We start from the raw sequence: 26,354 nt of genomic DNA, 5'->3' as shown, positions 1-26,354 counted from the left end.
TTCCCTTCCCCCAGCCAGGCCCAACCCTACAAACCGTTTACAACAGAGCATCTTCTGACAGTATATTCTGCTCTGCAGTAAGTGACGGTGAAACACAGTCCTAAATTCTGGCAGCTGCTGTAGAAAAATCCCACTCGTGTAACCATTCCCAGTGCTCTTCTCTTGACTTAAGCATTATATGGGTTCCTTGAGCTTTGCTGACCCACTCTCCAAGAGGGGAAGGGAAGAGGAGGAATGCCTGATTTTTTTTACATATATTCATGTTGAAATATGACTGGATGCTATGTTAGCCTGAGGTCTTCCAAGAGTTATTGAACACAATCTCACAAAATTTACTTTACCTGCAGGAGCTCTTGATAAATGCGTGATAACTGCAGAGCTGCTGAATCATCAGTCTATGGTACATTTTACTCGCAACTGTGCATTTCATTGACTCCGTGTTCTTCATTATCCCATATTCGCGACGGCCCCGTTTCAGCTATCACTCACACCTCCACCCTTATCTAATCGCATAGCTCTATTAAAGTTGCTGGGCATACAAACGTGAATAAAATTCTCCCTGTGTATATTTCCAGGACTCAGCCCTTAAAAACACAGGGTCTGATACCTTTACACAGTTACAAAAAACTGTATTTTTCTGACTGCGATTAATTGTATGGGACAAAAGAAAGAAATGATAACTAGTGTAAAATAAAGCAAGCAAGGAAATATTGCCTATTGTATTCAAAAGCACACAGACAAAAGGGTATCTTCCCACAAGCTGGAATATTTGGGAATCAGATAATACACATTCTCTAACTGGGAATAATAGCAGTAGCTAAAAGGTGTCCAAAGAGAAAAGACTTTGCTTTCCCTGCCTTCCTAAAACTTAGTTGGCTTTTAACATCATCTTAAATTGAGCTGAATAATAGGGGGGAAAAAAAAAAATCACCGCTATGCTTCAGTTAAACCAGAAGAAATTCATTTAGAAGAGGATACGGTGAAACTTAAAAGAATGTGAAAAGCTTTTGGAACAGAAGTCAGATTATAACTATAATTACAGTATTTACTACTGATGAATAATATTGCTGCCTAAATAACACCACGCATGTATAAATACACGAATTCTAGTTTTATCTAGGTGCAGCAAGCTTGAAGATGACTCCATTTTTTCTGCCCTTTGTTCTAAAATAATAATAATAAAAATGAATCATCAACTAGGCAAGGAAATTGAGCAGAAAAGAATGAAAAGCCCCTATTTAAGGAAAGGATCACACTGGCAGCGTATGGCCTACTGTACTGCATGCTGTAGACTCTCACACGTCTCAAGAGCTCCTTAATCGCAGCATCCCACAAAGGATACTGGCTGAATCAGCCGCTACCTTTTCTGCAGCACAGTGACCAGTTCCAGGAGCCTGTCTCTTTCCACTTCAGCAGCCTGGCAGAGAGCCTTGTGCTCTGTGATCTGTGTCTGCAGCACTTTCAAATCCAGGCTGTCAGTGCCAGCAAGCCTAAAAGCAGCAGAAGCGTAGAAAGTCTGTTTCCCATTTCACAAATGAAAGAAATGAAACAAAGACAGGATTTGAAAAACGTATCAAAATACACTTGTCTGAAGACTAAGCCAGAATGCAGAGCCAGGCTCACTACCTCCCCCCAGCATCAATCTCTGTACTGCAATAAATGGAATAGAAATATTTGGAAATAAAGCCACCGGGAGTTTCATTAGGAAAGGTCTTTTCCTTCGCAAGGATGCTTTCCCTTCCCATCACCCCTGAAAACAAACTTCCACCTCTGATCAATTCACTATCACTGACTCTCCTCCCATTGCTACTGCCAAAGGAAAAGAAGCCTACACGTGGATTCTCCAAAGTGCCACGCTAAGCTATTAAATGGCACGCTATTGATTTTCTCCCTCTGAAAGGCTTCAGGCAGCATTAGTACAATGGCCGCTCTTGTGCCTAATATGTGATGAAAGGAAGGGGCAGTTTTCCCATGTATCCCATTATTACGGACTTCGTTACTTCTCCGACCTCTCCGCACAGGAGTATTCACGAATATCTCCTTTAGAACGAAAAGCTGGAGAAACCTTGGTGGTTGGAGGTGGAAAGGGAAAAATGGGATTTCTGGGGCGTAAAATTAGCAATCAACTAAAAAATTAAGATAGCAAGGAGGCACTAGAGCCTGTGTCAGAGCTCTTTGGCAGCATCAGGTAGAAAGGATGGTTACAGAAACAAGGCAGACAAGGATAAGGCTTGCCAGCAGCTTGCGGAGCATGGCAGGAAACCTCCCTTGTTTATGATGAAGTTTATATACGTACCTTCCAGGTGTGATGGTATTACTGAGAAGGGAAGGCTTAGTAGCTGCCGACTCTACAAGCGTATGGCCCATCTTGGACACTGCGCTGAGAGGAAGAAACCTTTGTTAAGTACTGAGCTCCACAGAGGGCAGTCCTCCAAGAACTCGGGTTGCTTTCTAATGTCTGTGTTTATTGTTGCCTTGTAGGGGAAAAGACTCCCAGAGCCTCCTCAGTGGGTAGCGCACAGGCCCTGCATACACAATAGCTCAGTTCGCTCCCCGACTCCAAAACATGTTGCAAAAACACCTTGTGTCTCCATTCTGCAAAAAGTACAGCTCAGCATTTGATCTCTGTGCTTTTGGGGGTGTTTTGCTGGCACTCCAGCATTGCGGCGCTCCATGTCACACAGCAGCCATGCAGCAGCTCATGAGCAGGAATAGCTCTCGACCCTGCTTGGCTCCAGCTGAGGACGCAGCCACACCAGCAGCCACTGCTGTCCTGTTTCCTCGCAGGCACTGCCTTGGACCCTTGCACAGAGCACTCTTATCTTACACCTTCACCCGCTGGGGTGACAGACAGGCACAGGGTTACTGCGCTTGTCTGATGGTGTTTGCATGTTGCATGCTTTCACAGCCAAATGAAGCCCTGCTCTGCAAAAAGGTGCACAACTTTTATTTCCAAATGCTCTTTAAAAACATGCTTTATATAGTTTTCTGAACCCTTCTTCTTTGTGGACACCCTCAGGAAGGCTTACTGTTATAAGAGGAAGAGTCAACTGATAACACTGGAGTATCACTTCCAGTCTGGATGAGTTTTATGCATAATGATACGTGTGCTTGGGATGTAAAATTCAAGTCTGTGTTTGTCTTCCAAACTTGAGCTCAGCTGCCTAAAGGCAAGTCCCTGTAGACTTAGCCTATGTTTCCTTGTCTTTAGGCTGCAGCTAACAGAGGATAAAGCCTTAATATTGTGGAATAGGCAGAGCTGCCTTCTAGGCTGGGGGTGGTTAATCCTAAAATCAAGTTAAGGTTGATAATGACAGAAATGGCCCAGTCTAATAATGCAGATTTTTACTTTGACATCTCCAAGGGGCTTTAGTTCCTATTTATAGCATTTTTCATTTAATCTTTCCTGATAGGAAAAGATGATTCGCTAAAGTAACACAGAATAGAGAGTTCATCAGCATATTAAAGTTAATGAAATGAGTGAGCCCTGCTGACCAAGTTATTAATGGCTCTTGCAGTTTTCAGACCCATTCATTGCCCACCTGACATGTCAGCTCTTTTCATGACAGAGCTATGTTAGCCACGTACACAAGCAATAATTTATGCACTGCCTCTAATGGCTTCTACAAAGCCATTACCCAGCCTCATTTTCCTGCTTGCCTTCCTGCTTACCATCAGCAGACATATGAAGTAAAAAAGTGGATAAAATATAGATTTGCTCCATGAGAGCACACCTTCTGCAGAGTTAGAAGTGGGTGAATAAAGTCAGTCAGAAGGGTAAAACAAGGGGGGTGTGGGAACTTCCAAATTAAGGATGTTTTAATGCTAACTTGAAAACACAGAGAACTTTTTAAATTTGTTAGCAATGCTCTACTTAGACTCAGGGATACATCTGGCAATTTTAAAGCCAAATTCACTGCTTAAAGTAATGTGGTTAGGCAAGTTAAAATTACATAGAAGTCGTCAGTTGCAGTCTCAAATCCTCATTCTCAATTAGACCATGAACTCTTTAGCAACAAAACCAGCATCTTAACGGGAAAGGATATAACTTGCTCTGGTGTTATGGTCCCTTTACACAGCCATGGTGACCCAGCGTCCCACCAGTGTAAACAAAAATCAGATTTACCACTGTATTAAGATTAGTGTAATTTACATGGTCTTCAGTGCAGTGAGGCTTTACAAAGGGTGTTTGTTAAGAACAAGTTATGTGGTGTTTTCAACATTTCTGCAAGGAAATCCTGCTCAAATCATATTTATCGATTTAAATAATGCGCTGGTGATTTAGTGCTTACCTAAAATGGCATTTTGTATTAATTCACCACCCTGCTCTCAGAAGTCTGCTCATTAGAAGCCCCGTTTCTCATAAGAGAGAAGAATCACAGGCACTTAAGCTAACCACATAAACATTATCTGAGCTGGAGAAAGAGAATTAGCTGCACCACCATCATGCCAAATGTAGTAATGTCTGCAAGTGTGTATATCTTTCTGTGTTCCAGGATGAAAGTCTAAGAGATAATGCAATTAGAGATTCCCATAGACTGTAAACAGGCTGCCACAGCTGTTGGCACACAGCACTTGGGGTTTGATACAATTGTCTGGGCAAACCACGCTTCTGAATCACTCACAACAATTTTAAACGTTGATATTAGGGTCCTCTTACCGAGCAGATCCAATCTTTCCAACCTGAGTGCTGCCTGATGCCAGAGGCTTAAGCAGAGTAAAACCTGGATCTTCAGAGTGCTCCAAAGGTGGCGCATCAGCAGCTCCTGAACCGTCCCCTTGATGGGCAGATTTCTTCTGTTAATGTTGGAGCAGGTTATAAAACCAATTACACAGTTCAAATAGCTGCCTAGTCAGCAGCTTACAATTATTGCTACAAGCATGCCAGAACTTTTGATTTACAGGCCCACCTCAGAAACTTTTCTTTAGTTTCTATCCATTGCAGGACGGAAACAAAGCAAAAGTCAGTAAAAAGCACAGTTTCACATGAAATCATAGGGTGCAGTGTGTCACTAGAGAACCCACAGCACAGCACCACCACTACCAGTGCCAGCATGGTTGGTTTGTATCCCTAACCCAAGTTTTACCTTGGGTTCTGTGCTCTAGCCCCCATTACTGAGGTATCTGACAGATTCACAATCTCACCATAGCCCTGTGAGGGTTTTGTATCAGTGGGAATTGGATGTCTAAATACTCTAACAAAACCTCACTGTAAGATACCAAACCACAGGAGAAGCCTTTGGCAGGTTAGTGGACTGCTTCTCAATTCCTATGCCTGTGCTCTGGCTATAGTACCACTTTGCTCATGCTAATTTGCAGCACTAGACCATAAAAGTTGAAAACCTTTTTAACACACTAGTCCATAAGGGGCCAACCTTCCCAATTCTTTCATCTGTACAATGAAATTTCCATATGCCCGAGACTCATCAGACTTATATCAATAGCTTAGAGATCTGAGGGAGAGGAATTTTCTGAAGAGATTTACAGTGGGAGATGAGAATAACTTATTAGGGGTCCTATCACTCCATGGGGGGGATGTAGCTGGGTACCCTGGTAGCCTGCTGATGTGGGCCTCACCTACATATGTTTGCTTGCTTCCTTCAGCAGCCAAGGATGCTGAGAAGTCCCTATTGCAGCCCAACCCTTGCTGTCAGTCATGGGGCACAGTCTTGGCACGAAGCCACACGTGGATGTGATTGGTATTCCTGTGTTTTCTGTTGCTTAAACAGCTCGAAGAAAAGTTACATACAAACAGGAAAGAAACTTAAGAGTTACAAGAGAATTCCTGCCTTATCATTCCATCAGGAGAGGCTGTCAGCAGGACAGGTATTAGTGTCTCAAGCTCACAACCATCTCAGATAACAAGGGAGAAGGAAGTGGAAGAACAGATCTAACATGATGACAAAGTGTCCTCCTCTAGTTAATCTTTTCTGGCTGCCTACCTGAAGTGTGAGGTGCCCAATCTCCTCTTCCAGCTCTTTAACCTTTGCTTCTCGTTCAGCCACCATCTGTCTGAGCTGCTCTATAAGGCAGTTTTGTTTCTGAACCTCACTGTTCAAGTGCTGCCCCAGCATCTGCTGGGACTCCTTGTTCTTCTCGTCCTGTTGGCTCAGGTGCTTTAAGATCTCCTGCATTTGCTTCTGCTGGCTCTGATAAAATAGAAACAATGAGCGAGATATTAACTTTTGTACACAATGATTATAAAGACCCCTGGGGTGTTTTACACCCTCCGAGACAGATACCTGTTTAGGAATGCTAGGGCAAGCCACTGCCCTGCCAAACCCATTCGTTGGTGTAAGTACATGGATGTCACTAGTGCTACTCCAAGAATTTGGTCCATTATGTTTTAAGCGTGAGATCACCTTGTTTTGTTCTCAGCATCTATCCCTTGAAAAGATTGCACAGCACATCTAGGAATGCCCAGACACACGTGGCTGGGTAAGGACAGTCTGTCCCCACTGGCCCCTGCTGGTCATATCAAGACTTTAGTGACTGGACGGTGCAAGTAGAAAAGACCTGAGCAACCAAGAAATTCAGTTTGCTGGCAGCTTTGCTACTCAGTGTCGCAGAAAAGAGAGCAAGAAAGGCTGGCCTTTGACAAAGAAGGTGACTTCCATAAATCGGATAAAAGCACAGATTTCAATGTACTTTTTCTGAAATTAGAACATGATCAGATTGTGTGATAGTGACATTAAGAGACGAGGGTAGTATGAGATGACAGCTATGAGGCTAGGCTGTTTTACCCAGTGGGTTTTGGAGTTTTTCCTTACACTGACAAATCTAATATTTGTCAGGCAGTTTGTTCTGTCAGACCAACAAACCGCAAGCAAGGTGCTTCTTTGGTGTAAGGGATAAACAGGCTAACCATTCCTTCCCAAGTAAACCCCCGTCTTTCTGTAATAATTCTGGTGAGAATGCTCACGCTTAGCAAAAGCGACAACTGTTACTTGGCTCTTCTGTAATCTGCCTAATCTGCTGGTCAGTACCCGAGTTCCCCACAGCTGCCTGGTGTGCAGAAAGGTGAATGCCAGCTTAGTCATAAGCAGGTCTTAGCTAAAACCTACGTACAGAAGCAAGGAAATGTAAGTGATCTGAAACTTGTGAGGAGCTGGGTCAGGAAACACAGAACTCGTCTTACTAAGAAGTGGCATATTGTTTAATTTTTTTTTTTGGGGGGGGGGGAGACTAGAATCATGGCAGGACAAAAGGGTCCTGCAAGACCACGAGAGCAGCCATTTATTTCAGCATAACTGCATCTTGAGTTTCCGCTAATACTCTTGGTTTTCTTCAAAAAAGCCAAGCTAAGTCCTCTCAGCCGAAAAAGCCAGTTCAAGTCCTCTCAGCTCCAGCCTACTGCAAGTGAACGTCCACATGGTTTAGCATTCATGGTTCAGCTTCTGTGTTTTGGGCTGTGCCACACAAAAAATTAAAGTGCAAGACTGCAGGCATTTTCAGAAGAAAAAATAAAATAATCTACCAATGGAGCTGAACGCAGAACAGAGAATACAGTCCAGCTTCATGGGTCAGGAATGAAGCCCTTCCTCTACCTACTAGAGAATCTTATTTCAATCCTTCTGCAAAGTGTTTCTTACAATGTTTGCAGTTTAGAGTCACTTGCCTGCAACTGTGTCACGCCTGGCACTGTCTTGCAGCCTTTACATGATCTGATCCAAAATGCAGAAGGGCTTTAGCTGACTACAAAACCTCTGGCTGTCACAGTTTGATTCATCAGGCCCCGGTATATCCTAAGGTTCTCCGTGTCATCGTGCCATTACATGACATCATGTTTCATCGCTTATAGAAAGAAGGCTGGCTCTGCGGGGGCTGGGACCAACAGTAATACTCAGACTGTACCAGTAAGGCGTCTATGAGCTCATCGTCGTGTTTTCCCTTCTCCAGCAAGGTTACGATCTGTCCCTTCAGGGTTTTCACTTCACAGCACAGTACTTTGTTCCTGGCTTTTGATGCATCAAGCTTTTTTTTCACTTCCTCGTGACTTTTTTGGAGAGCATCACGGTCCCCGGTGAGTTTCTGCAGTGATGCAAACACATCATAGGAAATTACAGTTACAGCCTATCACCAAGCCCTGGGTGCTTTGGCGAGCTAAAGGAATCACACATTACCTGGTAGAATCTAAAAAAAATGGAACTGGCATACCACATCATCCCTAAGTAAGTAGAAATTATAAATGCTACTACTCGTTGCTTGCTTGGCAGCATCAAAAAAGGTCTATCTGCTCAGGAATACAAGTGGACCAGGTTGATTCAGTATGTGCCAGGGAGCAAATGAAAACTTTCTGTTAAAACCTAATTCTCTAAGGTCCTGCTTTTTCATTTGCCTCACCATTCCCCATGGGGAAACTCTCTTCCTTCCAGATACAGGGTGGTGATGCCACACCAGCTACTAGAAGCTGTCCTTGGCATACACTGCCTCCCTGTGCCATTTCTTTACCTATATGAAACCATCCAAGGAGCAGGCTAGCAGTTAAGTAGTAATGGACAAGTACAGGGGAAGTTTTTGTGAATGGGGCCTGAAACACAAAGGCAGAAGTGGAACCACACGGGTTACAGTTATTGAGGAATGTCCTCCCTGTGCTGTGTGCCCATAGCTATACATCTTCTCTTTCATTCTCATGGCCATGACTGAAAGATGTGCATCACCCCATTGCTCATTCTGTTACACGATTAAATTGTGGTGAGAAAAGCAGCAGCTAATCAAGCTCTGGGATGGTGCCAGGTGGCCTTTACAGACACCAATATAGGAAAGGAGCACCAGGAAATGTGCTTTGCTAACCTGAATATGTGCAGCTGACTCCCACTCCCCACATTTCTGGCCTAGGTATCTCTTCCACCTCAGGGTTTACTACATGTGCCACTAGCTATAGCCTCTCTCAACACTTAAATGCTGGATGCCTCCTTATTTTTGTAGCAACTACATGTGATAGATGGAGGGTAAGACCCATTTTCAGAATGCCTCTTAGAGGATGTCTGGTGTAATACTCAACTTTATTCTATGCAAATGTAGAAGCCCACAGACATACAGATACATGAATGTGAGGGGGATGCTTGTATTTAACAGTGCACGAAGGATGCACATCTGGCCAAAGGGTGAGGGGAATGTTATAGAGCTTGGATGCAGCTGTAGCAGGGCTTCTTTCTACATATGTCTTCAATGTAAAGCCAGTACCAGATGCAGTTGCAACCCAGGGCCTCTCTCCCTCTTTCTAACATCAGGCACAGTTGTCAGATGGCCACATTTCAGGCCAAGTGGATGCATCCCGCACACAAATCATGAGACAGAGGGGAAGACCAAATCTTGTACTGCAGAGGTATGCCTGGCCACACGAGAGTGCAATACAGACAGCGAGCGTGGAAGCCTTTTGCTCAGCCTGTGAAATGTGGCAGAACTTCCTTCAGGAGATCAGGTAGGTTCCTGAAATGGTCTCTGGACACAGTGTAACAGAGACCCTGAAGGTAAGGCAAATTTCCACACGCTATATCCCCAAACAAGACTCTGCCAGCTCACAGGTTTTTACCTCCAAAGTTTCTTTCTTTTCTTTTTCCAAGCTGCGAATCTTCAGCAAATTTTTCTCTTGGGCTGACAACTTCCTTGGATCAGTAAGGGCCAGCAATTCTTCATCAATCTCACTCAGTGATGTTCTGGTCTTGTTTTGACCCAACTGATTCTCCAGCTCTCGAACCTAGGGGACAATAATGACAACTCATCTAGAGCTCTTACAGTGGTCCAGCATCAAAGATCACATAACCTAAGGGAACTCAGGCTGTAGCATCGTATTACTTACTTGACATTATCATGGTTAACTAAGACAGAGCAGTATCTCTTCCTTCAAATTTAAATTCGTTAGCTGCTAACAAATATGCAGATGTCTAGGGCATCTGTGCAGGGAGGAGATATGACGCAAGACCTACAGGAGGCTCAAGACACATGGGAAATCTGTACCTTATTGGAGCCACACATGGAGACCAGGCAGACACTTCCAAACCATCTTGAATGCCACCAAACACAAGTGTGGGCAACAGAATAATACCTTAGATCTTCTCTAAAAGGGCAAACACCCACTCACCTATATATATTTAAGCATCTTAGTCTTTAGCAGACTCACCATCCGGGATGTCCACAAAGTAAACACCTAAGGCACAGCTCACTAGCCTGAACATAGGTACCTAGAACTGTTTGAGATGCCCTGGGATACCGGAGACACACATGATTCAGGATCTGCAAGACATCTATACTCCTCTGCAGAGATGACCAGAGGTCAGAAGGACACCCTACGGCATCTCAGCTGGCATTACACACCTACATGTGGTCAAGTGAACTCAGCCCCTGCACCTCAGCTATTCACTACAGACTTCTTTTATAGCCAGTAGAAGGAAACGGGCACTGCTGCAGCACAGCTCCTCTGCCCTGTTCTGGAGGTGTCTTCTAAGATAAGATGCACCTACCTCACTTTTGATCCAGTGACTGTATTTATAAGATCCCCACTGACTACAGAAGGGGCCCAAGAAGACTGGCTCAGAAAAGGGATTTCTACCTTACAGTAGAGTACAGTATGTACAGTCCTCAGAGGAATCCCAGCCAGGGGTCTAACAGAAGGAAAACGTAATTCGCTCAAGGGAAAGTAGAGGTTAACAATTTCAGTCAATCAGAGTGCAAAAATCGCAGTGAGTTGGCATATAAATAAACAGCAGAAAAATAGGAAAAATATGTATCAAATTGCCTGAGAGAAGTTTTATTTAAGATGCAGATAAAACTGCCTCCCTGTCTCAAGCTGACATTTCAGCTAGACCGTGCCCTTCAGAAGATTCAAGAGTTAAAGATTTTACTGAAGTTCCTGGGGGAATAGCTTGAAAATCTTATCTGGCCTCAATTCTGGCTTTAGGCACTGAACAAAGGTGTCTAAGTCAGAGCACAGACACTGACAGGGCTCCTTCTGTACTCAGTGGAGAGAGGCACCTTCAAAACATCCTGGGATTTTAACTAGGCTGCCATAGCTCTCCAAGGTCACCGGACTCTCTCCTTCAACACAGATGCGAAAGATTGCTAGCTGACATACTGAAGCTTGCGTGTTTGCAATAGACTAATTAATATTGTTTGCAGGAACTCTGAAAGACCCTGCACACATCAATACATATTTAACGTTTAACACCCCCCACCCACCCACACATGCACGTGCACATGCACACACACAAACATACCAAAAAACTATTCCAAAAGTTACCATGAAGTGTTTTATTCTAACAGTTGCTTTCTTCAACACAGAAAAGACGGGTTGTGTACTTGCAGTAAACACTGTACTGGGACACACTTTATAAGCAAGTATAGGTGTTAAAAATTTCTTAATGAAGAACTAACAGTATCTTTACTTTAATCTGTACTTACAGAGAGCATCCCAGCACCCAGCTTACATGGCACCATGCAGGGTCTCAACTCACCTTGCTTTGGAGAACAAGAATTTGCTGGGCTCGTCCACGCCAGCTGCCAGAATGGGTCAAGAGACTTTGAATATTTACATCTTCACCAACTTCATTGGCTAAAAGCTATGAAAAAGGGATTAACATCAACAATAAGGCTAGGCTTAAATACATGTGTTGGGAAGAGGGGAGGAAAAGCTAGTCTCCAGAAATAAACACAAAACACTAACTATACGCAGTGGCCTTTACCGCCTGTATGTGATATTCTGTATCCCCATAAGCTCTTTCAGATCATTATCACAATACAGAGTGTTGGAGCTTAGCAGGGGTTTGGCTAACATGAATTATTTCACTTTGTGAGGTGGGTAAGTCAGTATTTTGATGTTTGAGCATTATTCTTTGTTTTTTTAAAAATGTGAATCTGTGTTTTGCTGCCTGCCTATGGAGAGTGTCAAATTGTACTATCCAGCTGTATAGCTGGGTGCCAAACCGGGCTACTTTGGTGAAAAGAGGATTTCAAATTCATCACCAAGGTTTACTGAGCATTGCTAACAGTTTTCAATGTACACAATTATTTTTGATATAATGAGTACTTAACCAGAACTAAACAGGAACAGAGTAGAGATATTGTCTTAATACACACCCTTGCAATCAGGAATTGAGCCAATCTCTCTTGCACAATTGCGACACAGCCACATTAACAAGAGCTAAAATTAGTATGAAGAGCATTTAAATTATTTATAAAAAGGTCAGCAGACTTCTATTTTTAGGACCATATTCTCTAGTCTGATCTGCATTGCAGGTCTCTTACGCAAAGTAATGAAACCAAAGGAAACAGAGCACATAGTAACGCATTAAAATCCATCATGAATCAAAGAGGAAAAGGTTACGCTGGATGTCACTCCAACAAACTGTTTAAACACGTGCTTTAGTTTAAAGCATGGTCTTTAATTCCATTGACTTCCATAAGACTGAAGCCTACATTAAAAGTAAATACATAATTAAATGGTTTGGAAAGGAGGAATGGACCTGAACGTACGCTTCAAATCAATCACAAACCTATTTTACTGAACTGGGACTTTCAAACCTCACGGAATCTGTGCCCACCATAGCAACAGAAATAATGGCTACAGTCATCCAGCTGCAGCAGCAGAGTGGGAAACCTGTATGTCCAGGTGCATACCCTTCCAACACAGCCACTACACCTCTGTCTTTTCTTATCCCCTTACAGTTCACTGAAATACTTCATGGAAGATAATCAAAGCTCAAAAGAAGCCTCCTGCTGGTTTCACAAGAATATACCTCTTGCACAGGATCCCAGCCAGAGACTGCGTCCCACAACAGTACCTTTTGGGTCATCTTCAGTTCCTGTTTTGCAGATTGGAGTTGATTACGATACTCCATCACTTTGAAGTTGGCTGTGGTTAATTTTTCTTGCAATGCTTTCACCTCTGGACTTTCAGCCTTTGGAGAGAAGAATATACTCGGGTGAGAACAGAATCTCAGGGAAAAACTGACGTGATCAAGATCCACAGATCCATCAGGATCACACAATCTGTTTCTCCCCTTCCCTAATTTTTGGGGTCATAGAGAAGGTACAAACAGAGCAATCTGGTCACAAAACTGGTGACAGGCATACATCCTTGTCATAAGGAAAGAACGGCATAATAGGAGAGAACTAAGTATTGGCTTCTGATTTCCTCTCTTTAATTACAATTCGTACCAAGTTTCCTTCTGTCATCTTCAGAGTTGATTGCTTGATTCCTGCATCACCACCACCAAGAGAATGTATTTTTTCTATGGCTGTCTGCAGCTAGAAAAAAAATGCATTGTTATTATAGAATGAATACAGTGAAGAGCATACTTCCATGGAATATTAATTAGCAAAAAAGTACAACATGGATGTTATTTACTCAAAAAATAAAAAATTACTTCATTTTCCCTTATTTTTTAAACACAATCAGTAGAAAATCATACAATTTTTCCCTGAAATGCTTCCCAAAGAAGCATGTACTATTTTACTGTGGGATCACTTCAGTGAAAATGTCTCTGACTTGCTGAGATGGGATCAGTTATCAAGTATGGAGACTTCTGGGCGATTTCATCATCACAGGTTCATAAATTGCTTATATACATAAATGCAAATCCTGTACAGTACAGATCAGGATGTTGTCTCTGGATTCTGGATGCCAGTTTACTCATTTTTCAAGAATATCACAGGCTATTTCATAAAAAGCACAGAGTTCTACTCACCAGAGGAATTTAAAAGGAGAAATGACTACCTAATACCCTATAGCTTAATTTAGTAATGGGATTAAGGGTCTTTCTCTTTAGCTGGTAGCTCTAAGGCAGTGTTTCTCAACTTGTGAGGAATATATCCTGTTGCTTGCCACAGCAAAGGCAGGCAGACATACAGCCGTTCCTGCTCTGAATCATGTCCTACGTTGAGGTTGCAAAGACTTCTTACTGGATGGGAGCACAGTGAATTTGAAGCTGGAAAGGCCAGGGAACTTTGCTTTAAAGGGCTGAGACTTCATTCTTTGAGGTGGGTGGAAAATCTTGATAATTTGCCTGAATAAGAGAAGGCTCCAAGGAATAGCTTCTTCATGAAGGTGGTATCTGGGGAAACACAGAGTGTACCGCAGAGCCAGCTCTAATGTCACCCCTTCTTTGCAAGTGAATCAATGGTTAGGCCACCCCTTCTACCCAGTTCATAAACTCTTTTAGTCAATGGACTGAGTGAGAAATTGCAGCTAGTGTTGGCAGCTGCTAGGTCAAATTCTAAGGAAATTTTCTGCAAACATCTGTTTGCAGTCATCCTTTACACGTACCACCCTTTGCTAAGCGATTGCTCAATGGCCACGCCTTCCTTTTTGTTTGTGGAAACGTAGTAATGTTAAAACACTTATGATTTATGTATTTTTCAATTTTCATACAAGCAAAGAGCTAACAATTATGTAAAATAACAGCATTTTCCACTGGTGAAAGTATATATTGTGATCCATTTGTAAGGTACCATCACAATTCATTTTGCAGGGTTTAAGGCACGTAGAAGGGGATGAGACTCAACTCACAAATGAACACATTCCTTGTTTGCAGTGTGGGTGTCTCTATAAAGAACGGAGTCTAGTCAATACAGCCAGGGAAGCCTAGTCTTTACAGTAGACACCTACAGTACATCAAGTGGATGCACTGACTGCGGACTCGGCTTTGTTGCCCACCCACAGCTATCAGGTCCCATTCGAACCATCCACGGGTACCCAACAGCCCTTCCACCAGGACTGCCAGTCCTGTCATGTCTAACAAGCCCTGCAGGGATGGCCAAGAGGGCAAGTGGCATCTCAGATTGTACTTTTACACTTATGCGTGGGCAACTGAATTGCACTTCGGTTGTCTTGGTTCTTTCTAAAATCAGCGGAAAAAGATGAGCGTGTCTAGACAGTGATTCAGCTTAGCTTAAGAGTTACCAAAGCGATAGTTCCTATCTATGACAGCTCTTTCATCACTCAACATTTCTCATAGATACTGCCCACTGTCAAACATTGCTTTAATTTTACCCATCTTTTGCATCTTCATGTAATTCTACTGAACAAGTACCATCCACAAACTCCGCCAGTGACCATTAGTTTAGAATCATAGAATGTTTTGGGTTGGAAGGGACCCCTAGAGGTCATCTAGTCCAACCCCCCTGCAGGAACAGGGACACCGCTAACTAAATCAGGTTGCTCACAGCCCCGTCCAACCTGGCCTGGAATGTTCCCAGGGATGGGGCCTCCACCACCTCTCTGGGCAACCTGTTCCAGTGTTTCACCACTCTCATTGGAAAAAATTTCTTCCTTAGATCCAGTCTAAACCTACCCTGGTTTAGTTTAAAACCATCACCCCTTGTGCTGTCACAGCTGGCCCTACTAAAAAGATTGTCCCCATCTTTCCTACAGGCCCCCTTTAGGTACTGAAAGGCCGTAATCAGGTCTCCCCGCAGCCTTCTCTTCTCCAGGCTGAACACCCCCAACTCTCCCAGCCTGGCCTCAGAGCAGAGGGGCTCCAGCCCTTGGAACATTTTAGTAGCCCTCCTCTGGCCCCGCTCCAACAGGTCCATGTCCTTCTTGTGCTGAGGGCTCCAGAGCTGGACGCAGTACTCTAGGTAAGGTCTCCCCAGAGCAGAGCAGAGGGGCAGAATCCCCTCCCTTGACCTGCTGGCCACACTTCTCCCGATGCAGCCCAGAGTACGGTTGGCCTCTCAAATGAGGCTGTGAGAAAATTACAGACCCTTGACCAGGATACAGTTTCAGTGGGGTTCAGGCTGTGGCTCATCTTTACTTTAGATGAGCCAGGTTGCTGCGTTTGGTTTTGATGGTGCTGATCTCTAAGGCCAGATTAGTTCATATCTAAAGTGTCCATCTCTGCTTTGACCAGAAATTACTGTTTCTTGAAAATTTCTGTTTGCTTTGAGTTTGATTTCTTTTCCTGAAATGTCTGTGGTCCTTTCTTTTGGGTTAATATCTGACAATTTTTTAAGTTTCTGTTTGAATAATAGTCATTACACTTCTACAATAGGGGATTATAACCAAGTTGATTTTTCTTGAAATTATTCACAGCTTGCTCCCTTACTTGTATGATTTTGTAGGTTCACAACTACACCTGATATTTCTTAGCCAGCCTCCCAACTCTTTGATAAGGCCCCTCTGAGCAGATCGCTCTGGATTTATGCAGGAGTTTTCAAAGATTTAATCTACCATTTCTTGATCTATCAGGTAAGTAGGGTACAATTCAGACAGATGCATGATTCATGGTGATACGGGATTGTGAAAGATGGAGTCAAAACGCATTTGTTAGCATGACAGACATTATTGATCCATATAAATAATGTCTTCTAAGGAAGCAAAGCATTAAATATTATCCAGAATTTCACCAGTATTATGTAAGGGAGCGCAGTAGTAGCCAATGAACAAAGTAAACTGACACCAGAGCATCTAATTTTCATTTCAGCAGTCACCTGAGTAAAATTATTCCTGTGAAAGGTTAGCACATATAAAAAATTCATACTAAATCACAAAAATAAATTTGACTGAGTGAAGGTTTGGTTTTTTAAGTGATATAGTTTTTTACTGTCTCAGTTCTGGAAGTAGTTGTACCAGAAAACTTTATAAAGCTTAGAAGAACAGAGAATTAATTCATGACTGGGAATGTAAGACATAATGGTATGAAATTTGCTCCTCTTCACACACACACACAAAACAAAATCAGAAAAATGTCATTGCCGTACTGCTAGAAAGGCCTCTGTGCTTCAAACACAAGTGAACATTCCAAACTGGTATTTCATAAATCTTTCTGTCATTATAACTTACTGATCTCCTTTCTTATCTCCTCCTTTCTGCAAAGATGGAAACAGCTGAGGGCACACATCCCTCCCGCCTATCATGGACAGAAATTATAAGAACTCAAAGCAAGCATGGATGAAAGAGCAAATTCAAAAAGGGAACATGAATTAAACCCAATTTCTGCAGCTGCTCTATCCCACAAGCTGGATTTCTATGTTTTAGCATGCAATAAGAGAACAAGAAAAACGCCTCACTTCTTTCTCCAGCTCTTTGACTTTGTTACTCAGTTGCTTCACTTTGGCTTTTTCACTCTCAGTCTCGGCAGTTATCTCGCGATTCTTTTTTGCCAATTCAACTATTTTAGTAGCTGCAACATCTCCAGCTAGTCCAGACGCCCCTGAAAAGTACACACAAAAGCAAGGGACATATTTTACAGGCAAGATTCAGAATAGATGATGCTTTTGTTCTCTGTTCAGTGCACAGTGTACTTTTATTGTCTAACCCATTTCTCTCAGAGCCGTGCCAGGCACTTATATGAACAAGTGAGGGAAAAGAGGCATCAGTGATTCCAGCTGGATTTCTTGGTCCTTTGAGTCAGAATCGCATTGTGGCTCGCAAAGCCACATGTCGGAAGGCCACAACAGTGGTTGGAGCAAAGTTTCCACACAGAAAGGGTAGAGGTGTTTTCTGCTCACCGCTGTGAAGGACAGTTATGAACAGGCTTTTGCGGCGTATTACAGAAAAAGACAACACTCTATTTCGCACTGGTTGTTTACTACCAGAGGAGTTGCTGAAACAGAGGTGCGAACTTTTCTAGACATCTGTCCTAAAAGGTCGGGCACGCTGTTACAGTTGGGTCCTGGATAACGTCCAGGAAACTTCATTGTGCCTATTTATACGCCCCTTGTGATTATACATGGAGCCTTAGTGTATTACTCTTTTAATTGCTCTTTTAAGCAGATACCTCACTCACCTCCTCATCAGAGAGGGTTTGATTAGTGTCACGAATAAAGTAATCCCCAGGACTGGCTCGCATGTCGCTTGGCTTTCGTTAACACCAGATAGGTGAAGAAAAGTTCTCGCACAAGTGCAAAATCAGTATAATTGCATACAATGTCCACGGAAACCTCCAGCTCAGCAGTGAATATCAGCTTGCAATAACAAATCCTTGGTGGGATATATGAAGATTGAACTCAGCTGCTGTCATTCTTTTTAACTTTTTCACTCTCTTTCAGAGATCTGAAGTAATGACTTTTCTACTGTGAAGGTTATATTCAAGAACCAGTGACACGTAAGGATGACAGATCACTCAAGTGAATTCTGAGTCCCATAAAACCCCTAGAGACATTACAGGGGCTAAGCGGAATATAGGTGAGCACAGAATATGACCCCACATCACTATTTAAAAATGTTGTAGAAAAAATAATAAATTCATTTTTTTTAAAAGCATTTCCGCTGTTCTTACTCCTTTATCTGATGTGTGTTTCCCCTCTCATCTAGAAGATATTTTTTCCTTTCCTTATTATTTTCATAATAAGCAATGGCTGCTAAGGATCACTGCTAAACTAACCAAAAGCCAGGCTTTTCACACATTTAATCAAAGCTTTTAATTCCCATGCAATGTGGGCAAGTCTCTTGCCACAGTGTAGGTAGGGAAGGCAGAGGCCTGGGGCAAACTGCCACAAGCTGGTATGTGAGTCAGCCAAAGCAGCTGCAGCAGCACATAGAATCATAGAATCATTTGGGTTGGAAAAGACCTTTAAGATCATCAACTCTAACTGTTAACCTAACCCTGCTATCCCACCACTAAACCATGCCCCTAAGCACCTCGTGTGCCTGGCTTTTAAATACCTTCAGGGATGGGGACTCAACCTCTTCCCTGGGCAGCCCGTTCCAGTGCTTGACAACCCTTTCTGTGAAGAAATTTTTCCTAATATCTAACCTAAACCTGCCCTGGCACAACCTCAGACCATTTCCCCTTCTCCCTTCACACTCATTACCAGGGAGAAGAGGCCGACCCCCACCTCGCTACAGCCTCCTCTCAGGCAGTTGTAGAGGGCGATCAGGTCTCCCCCCAGCCTCCTCTTCTCCAGACTAAACACCCCCAGTTCCCTCAGCTGCTCCCCATAAGACTTGTGCTCCAGACCGCTCACCAGCTTTGTTGCTCTCCTCTGGACATGCTCCAGCAACGCAACATCTTTCTTGTAGTAAGGGGCCCAAAACTGAACACAGTATTCGAGGTGCAGTCTCACCAGTGCTCCCTGGTCTTGACCCAGTAACAGCTTATAATTTCTCCTACGTACAAGTTACAGATAGTTTTTAGGAATGAAGGTGTAATTTAAGTGTTGTTTAGTTCTGTTTATTGCTGGTTTCCCCCTTCCCTACTAGCCTGGTGCTGTCCTGAACAACAGTGGCACCCAGTGGAGGAGATGCAGGCTGCACAGTTCAATTTTCAAAGGACACCCAAGCCACTTCAGAAGCTGGACTTTGCATTCAGCCAGCAGCCTGAGTGTGCCCTATTCAGGCATTCAAACAAAAAAGAGCCAGAATAAGGAATTTAACACTACGAAGCAGAGAAAGCAGCAACACTGCTCACTGACACTAACAGCAAGTTTTCTAAAGTATGATTTCTATGAGTCATCATTTTTTGTGCCAATAAGAGCAAGTTTGCAAAAGATCTGTGAGGAACAGAGACCACTGCATACCCCGAAAGAGCACTATACTTACATTAAGGGACATAATAATTATCAATAACAGTATTTTGCACCTTAGGTCTGACCTGACTACCTCAGATGTCATTTGGCCCTTTCAATAGCGCTCTAAAATGGGAAGTAGCGGTGTTCATATTTTGCAGCTCATGAAACTGAAGAAGAGAGTAAGGCACAGATCTTTAAGCGCACATGGTGTTCCACCTGTAAGTGCTATCCTGTCAAACCACTGTGAGGAACTTCCCTCTGCAAATAAAGCAATGAGACTTCTTACGTGGGAGAGACACCGCTGGTTAAGTAAACTCTGCAAATGCAAACCATCATCAACTTAGACCCTTGCAAGTTTAGGTAGCAGCTCTAAGTGTTGACTGAATCTATACCCAGGTGTCTCAGTATTTTCAAAGTTCAGAGCCAAGTGGTTTCAGTGCTATTGCAAATTACTGCGAGCTCAACAGAGAACAAGTCTCTCTCAGCTGAGAGCTGAACTTTGGCTCTTCCTTGCAGAAGTTTTACAGGAGTGGAAGCGGAGGCAACCACAATATGACTGAAATACCCCTTTTTAGCATAAAGCAGGTAAAGAGATGTCACATGAATACTTCACTGCCACAAGCTCACAATGAGTCTGTTGTCCTCCCTCTGTTGTCATCAGCATCCAGCAAACACTGGAACTAACATAGTGAGAATACAAAGTTACTGTGTTTACCCGACAAAGCCAATCTGTCCTCCTGTATTTTTTTCTGGAGTTGCTTTATTTCAAAATCTTTCTCCGTCACCAGTTTGTATAGTCTGCAGTTTTCATCTCGCACCTCTCGAAGCTGATCCTGGAGCTGCTCGTTCTCAACCTCAAGCAACCTGTGAAAAAAATAAGCCATAATGGCAAATGCCACTGTAATGTGCTTCAAACAGATGCTTCCAGAAATAAAATAACAAAATGACTGTATGCTAGATGAGCTGAGCTTACCAGGGGTGAGTTTACTGGATTAAGTAGAATATCCTAAACCTCAGATCAGAAGACAAGCTGATGATCTGATCTATTCAGTTAACTTATTTCTTCTTCAAAAATTCTGCACTTCCTCGTGTTGTCTGGGGCAAAGCATCACAGAACAGTTATCTTTTCAGTGCTCTTGAGGTTACTGAATAGTCTCATCTCACTCAGTCCTACTTATCTGATTCTTCAGAGGAAACCAGGCAATTCGGCATCCGTGACATTCAGGCTTTACTTTCTGTACTTACCGAAGCCAACAGAAGCCAACAGAGCATCAACTACAAAAGCTGCTACTGAGATTCTTTCTTTAAAAATGAATGCTTCATAACAATTCACAAAAGACCAATTTCCTATGTCCTCATCTGATTTTCTTGGAACCCCACCAGGCCAGACTGGCATCAGGTTGTATTGTTAATGTTGCTTTTTGGAATTCATTTAGAAACAAAGAATATCAAAAAGCCCTCCGAACGGGAGGAGATAGCCTTGCTTCTCCTATTTTTCGGTACATTTAGTATCATTTATGGGTTTCATCTCTCTAAGACATCCAGAGAATGAATAACTTTAATCTCTTTGCTGTCCTTACACGATGGTTCCTCCAAATGTAAAAACTAGAAGCTAAGGCCTCAGGGGCTCCATTCAATTGTGGGCACTCAGGCATCTATTTGAGATGCCCCAGGATTATCCGAGCTCCCTCCGTGAGGCCAGCAGCCACGACGCAGGGTTCTTGGGCCTGGTCAGAGAACTGAGAGCATCCTGGAGAGCACTTGCCACCCATGTGTGGACATATAAGCCAACCCCAAGAATTACTAACAGCCTCCAACTTTAGACATACATGTTAGGCAGATTCCCCCAGACAGCAGCATTTCAGAATAGAAATGAACCTGTCTCCATTCCCCAGAGACGAAACTCAGTGTGCTAAGAGGAGCTGACTGACACTGCCTTCGGTAAATACATCTGTGGCAGAGACCCTGCTGGCTCAAGTCAGTGGTTCCCGTTCTGCCTGCCTCTCTCTTCCCACCTGAGTGTCTGGGTGGGGTCCCACTCCGTACCAAGACACGGGTGTCTCTCTGCGAGCAGCAAGCCAAAACACACGCGAAAGTCAAAGGAGGTTTAGTCAAAGCAACCAGCACTACCTACAGACTAGCTGCCACTGTAGGGTGACCTGAATCGCTCTCTAACTGCCACTAAATGCTCTGACGAGGGGACTCAATTCAGTTACCCACACACGGGTGCCATTTTGTCTGCCCACCCTTCCCCCAGCTGCTGCTGCTGAAGGGTGCAGGCCTCCTGTGTCCCATCTATCATTCCCAGGTGGAAGTTCCTGATACCCTACAGCATCTCAGATATCATTAGACACCTAAGCCAGACGGATGAATTGATTTCTAGATTCTTATCATCTACAGCGTGACCCTGAACTTAATCTGGAATAGTGCCCCACCCCTTTGTCCTACAGACTGATTGCTCCAGAGTACAACAGAAGTAGGTAGCATGGATGATCCCAGAGATTTGGGTAAAGCCCAGTTGTTACAGTATATACTTGTGGCTGTGGACATATCCACAGCCAGACAAGTTGGCTACCTCAATAGTCACCTAAATCTTTTCTATTCTAAAGTGTTAGCAAGCTTTTTGCTCCAGCTGGACTTTGGAGCTTTCAAATGCACACTCTGTGTGTACATGTCAGAATAAATGACCCCTTAAAGCACTGCCATAAACAGCGCAGTCAATTTATGAGATGATTCAGAATCCATAATTAAGAAATGCACTTCTGTTTCAAAGCTGCAAATCAAAGGGAGATCAAAGGCAGCTGTTTACAGAGGAGAAGAAAGCAAGCATCAATCTGAGCAGAGAAAAGGCAAAACTAAGTTATTCCCACATGTACCACTCATAGAAGTGAGCAACAAAACTGTGCAGATCTAATTAGAGACACATGGACAAAAAGACTTTTAACAGTTAGGGAATTAACATGAAAAAAAGGTTCTAAGCTCTTAACACACCTAATCAGCGATGTCTTCCTCAGAGCTGCCTTCCAAGTCTTGACAAAAAGCACTTACAGTAGGATGGACAGAAATCCCAACTGCACAGAGCTGGAGTCTCCTCTGAGAAACTTCTCCATCTCATCCCATCCCATCCCATCCCATCCCCAAATGACTCTACATGTTACAAAGGAGGTAGCAGGTTCCACCCAAGTGGCTCAGCTACGGAAAGTCAGCTAAAAGAAACAGGCTGCAGAAAGGTAACCATTTTCACTCTAGTTCAGGGAAACAGAGCCAGGTGAAGCTTATGAGCAGGGCCTATGACTGAAATCCAGCTAAGTGTCTTTCCCAGCTCTGTGACAGATTCTCCATGTGATGGGGAGAATCATTTAAATACAACACCAGAGCAGGGAGGATAAAGTTACAGAAAGAACAAACCAGAAAGACAAAAATGTCAGCTAAATGCTCGCCTAAACAAAATTTGGGAGTAGGACGTGAGGAAGGAGAAACGAACTCCCAAGGCTCAGAGGACGGGAGACTTCTGAGAGGAGAATGTTTTCCAAGGGCTGCTATAAACAACACTGACGTGCTGAAATCACTGCCACTGCAGACCATATGGAGCCCTGTTATTCTGGAACAAGTTTCTAACATGTTGTCATGGGAATACTGTAAAGTACATCCTGGTGAATCCCTTCCAGAAGCAAACCCTGCCTGGATTTGATATACTCATAACCATTCTTTTGCTGAATGCAGAAGTACATAAGCAAAGGACAGTCTGGATAAATCTGCTACACCTGTCATGTCAAATGGGGACTTTTAACAGCCAGTGCCACTGAAAACAGAAGTAAGTAAGAGCTCTTGAATCACTCAGTCCTAAACTACTAAACCATAAATGGCAGAGAACTGCGGGGACTCTCCAGTACTCTGCATGTCTGCTCATCCACCCTGCACCAGGATGCGCTAGGGGAGCGCCTTAGCCCCTCTCCTCCACCAGACAAATCCACATTTGAACTGTGGGAATCAGTCTCCCTCTCCATTAAAAAAAAAAAAAATTAAAAAAAAACCAAACAGATCTCCATAGTAACCTTCTATGTACTAGCAGAACAAAATGTCAAAGGGAAGAGGACAGCTGGTAGAGGTCAGAAGCATAACCTGGCAGATCATACAGCCGTGGTGAGGGACCTATGTGTGAAGAAGACAATATGTGATGCAACGGTGAGAGCATTAGTTTCTAGAAGGTCAGCTCCCCGTTTCCACACAGAATTCCTTTGCAGCATGAACACCACATTCCCAGAAGCACCTGAAAGTTTCCATGGTTCACTCCTGGGTACCCTGCACCTTCAAGCTCTGCTGCAGCTTATGCACTTGGGCGTTTAAGGAAGCAGTCTTCAGAAATAAGCTGAGCAGGGAGTTGCCCAGAGTAACGCAGAGAGAAGATCAGCACTTAGGGCCTAATAAACTGGGGTCAGTGGCTTGATAAACTTTGGTAGGGGTGCCCTTCCCCACTCCGGAATCTGGGAGGGAAAATGTCTCAAAGGTATATGCCTGCCTGTGTTTTTCCACCCGTGATCAGCTGGTTTTGGCAGAGCTGCCAGTTCCTCCTTCCTGCCCCTGTATCACAGTATGCCATCCCATCATGGTGCCAATCAAGCAATCTGTGGGGCTAAAGCTGTAAATTGGATCACTGAAATGACTTGAGAATAAAAGTACCCTTCCCCCAGAAAGTGAATCCAGTTTCCAGCAAATGGCCACATCAGCACAGTTGCAAGTGGGGAGCAGAAGCAGGAATTTCTGCAGCTGGCTTCACCACAAACAGGGAGCAAACCCCTGAACAGCCAACACTGTAGTAACAGCGGACATCTTTGGGATGCGTCCAACTTCAGACTAGTTTGGAAAAAAAAAAATAAAAATTAATTGCGTTGGAAAGTGCGACTGACTATATCCTAAGAGGAAGAGGAATCATTTGAGCTGGGGTTTCAAGTCTCTGCTCCAGTAAATTGAATTATGCACTCAGCTCCAAAAACAAGATTAAGGGAGATCCACACCACACCATCCAGTATCCTAGTAATCCAGACACAACCCGAGTGGGTGAGATAAGGCTCAAATCTTATTTGAGGCCCCAGTAAGATTTAAAACCCTACCTTGTATAACGCTGTCAAGTATCTTAACCAGGAGGCAATTCTGTCTATGAGACCCCCCTGTAGTGCTGGCTGACTTTTGATTTACTAAACCAGGTTATATTGCAAAGAGAGCTGGGGGAACACTTTTTTGTGCTGCAGGCCTTTGGCTTGCACCCATTAGTAGCTTTGCCCTTACTTCTCTTTGGAAATTACTCATCTAGGGAACATGTTTGTTTACAAGGCTAGGCAGGAACTAACCAAGAGTTCAGAGGATGTCAGTGATCCTGGGTGACTGGATTTTGCCAGGTAGCACCTAGCCACCCCTGGCATGTCACCCTTAACCCCTCTGTAATGACACTCTCCGTTTCTGAAACACTGATAATAAAGAGCACATCACAACGCTCTGAGTATAAACACGTTAGGGATGGCGAGAGCCTTCTCAGGGTAATGAAAGCCCAGTATGTGGAGAAAGAAAGTGCACCGTTAACTTAATAGGAGTTTCATAAGATCACGTGCAAAATACACTTCTGTGTCTTCCTTGAAGGAACAGTGCTGCTACACCTTTACCTTTTGCTGTTGTCTTCATTGACAGGTTGTCCTGTTTCAAACAGGTTTAGATCATTCGGGACTCTGAAAGTCTCCTTTGCGTTGCTGTTATCACCCTTCTGACAGCTCTGCTTTTCCTTCTTCCTCTCCATTAGGTTTTGCAGCCGCCTTTGCTGTTGCTCTTGGTAAGCCTTAAACTGGCTTTTAAAATGTTCATTCACTTCTATGTCTGACTCCATTGTTTACTAAAAGCATAACAAGAAGAAAATAAAAAGCGACAGAGAGCAGGGATCAACATCGCTTTGATAAACACCCTCTTCTAGCAGCTGCTTCACAGTTTTTCCTCACTGACCTCTGCAGTCGCCCTGCCGCCTCCTCCTGTCAGCCACAGCTCTCTTCAGCCCCACTGCCTTGCCTCAAGTGCCTTTTCCCACGAAACGGCTTTTAAACAGTCTTCAGAAAGGTTTCCGGGTCTTTTTCACTCTAGCCTTCAAAACCCAATGTTTTAAGATGGTTTTAAACAGGTCTGTTTAAATAAACATTTTTACAGAAGAGCACATTGGGGTCAAATCCAAGCGAATGTGGCAACCATATTATACTGATTAAAGGGAACGCTGGCTCTTTGCGACCCAGGTCCATCCAGCCATCATTCCCATGTTTCAAAGAAAGGTGCAGGTCCCCCCATTTTTGGCTTAATGTGGGGCTGACAGGAAGAGAGATCGCTGTTTCTCCTAATGCTGCCTGTGTGTACTAGACACCAAGAGTGTGGTTTTCATCTATCCCCCAAATTTTGAAGCATCAAGTGATAACATCAAAGCGATATTGCTACCCATTTAAACATCTAGACCTTCACTTTGAGTAAAGACGAGCAGTTTTCTGATGTATTCCAGCCCCCTCTCCTTCTGTTTGACATTTACAGTCAGCAAAAAATCCGGTGCACCTTTGGTCTAGTAAAACACAATCAGTAAAAGCTTCCAAAGGCACGCCCTGCACTGAGTAAGTAACGGAGGCCCTTTCCTCACGCTAAGGCAGCAATCATCTTGATAAAAGTGCCAAAATACACGCGATGTCCCTGCGTGTACTGTATGGGCAGCGACGCATTGCAAGCAGCTTTATGGCGCGTTAAGGACTGACAAGTGCCAAGAGCGGAGCCACTGCCTCCGCACAGCCCCCAGCCCCCTGGGTACGAGCCTGTGGGCAACCGTTAGCCCTCCAGCCCACCTGGGTAGCGACTCCAGACCTGGCACAGGGGGGGATTTGCCACAGAGC

The 26,354-nt window shown here is 43.7% G+C and overlaps 1 protein-coding gene across 1 annotated transcript in view; it reads right to left on the bottom strand.

Annotated features, from left to right (window-relative positions):
• Positions 1-25,460, bottom strand: part of CCDC13 (coiled-coil domain containing 13) — a 31,860-nt gene extending 6,400 nt beyond the window's left edge. The window contains 13 exon segments of the mRNA XM_009636948.2: positions 1,362-1,490; positions 2,297-2,380; positions 4,661-4,797; positions 5,943-6,149; positions 7,855-8,031; positions 9,536-9,700; positions 11,454-11,558; positions 12,780-12,896; positions 13,156-13,245; positions 17,008-17,150; positions 20,165-20,313; positions 25,107-25,330; positions 25,438-25,460. Of these exon segments, the coding sequence (XP_009635243.1) occupies positions 1,362-1,490; positions 2,297-2,380; positions 4,661-4,797; positions 5,943-6,149; positions 7,855-8,031; positions 9,536-9,700; positions 11,454-11,558; positions 12,780-12,896; positions 13,156-13,245; positions 17,008-17,150; positions 20,165-20,313; positions 25,107-25,324 (1,721 nt within the window). The 5' untranslated portion in view covers positions 25,325-25,330; positions 25,438-25,460.
• Between the last annotated feature and the right edge of the window lie 894 nt (positions 25,461-26,354).

This window comes from Egretta garzetta, unplaced genomic scaffold (assembly GCF_000687185.1).
Source record: "Egretta garzetta isolate BGI_Z169 unplaced genomic scaffold, ASM68718v1 scaffold124, whole genome shotgun sequence".
NCBI classification, from domain to species: domain Eukaryota; kingdom Metazoa; phylum Chordata; class Aves; order Pelecaniformes; family Ardeidae; genus Egretta; species Egretta garzetta.
The sequence above is the reverse complement of the archived record's forward strand: the minus strand, read 5'-3'. Positions and strand labels throughout refer to the sequence as shown.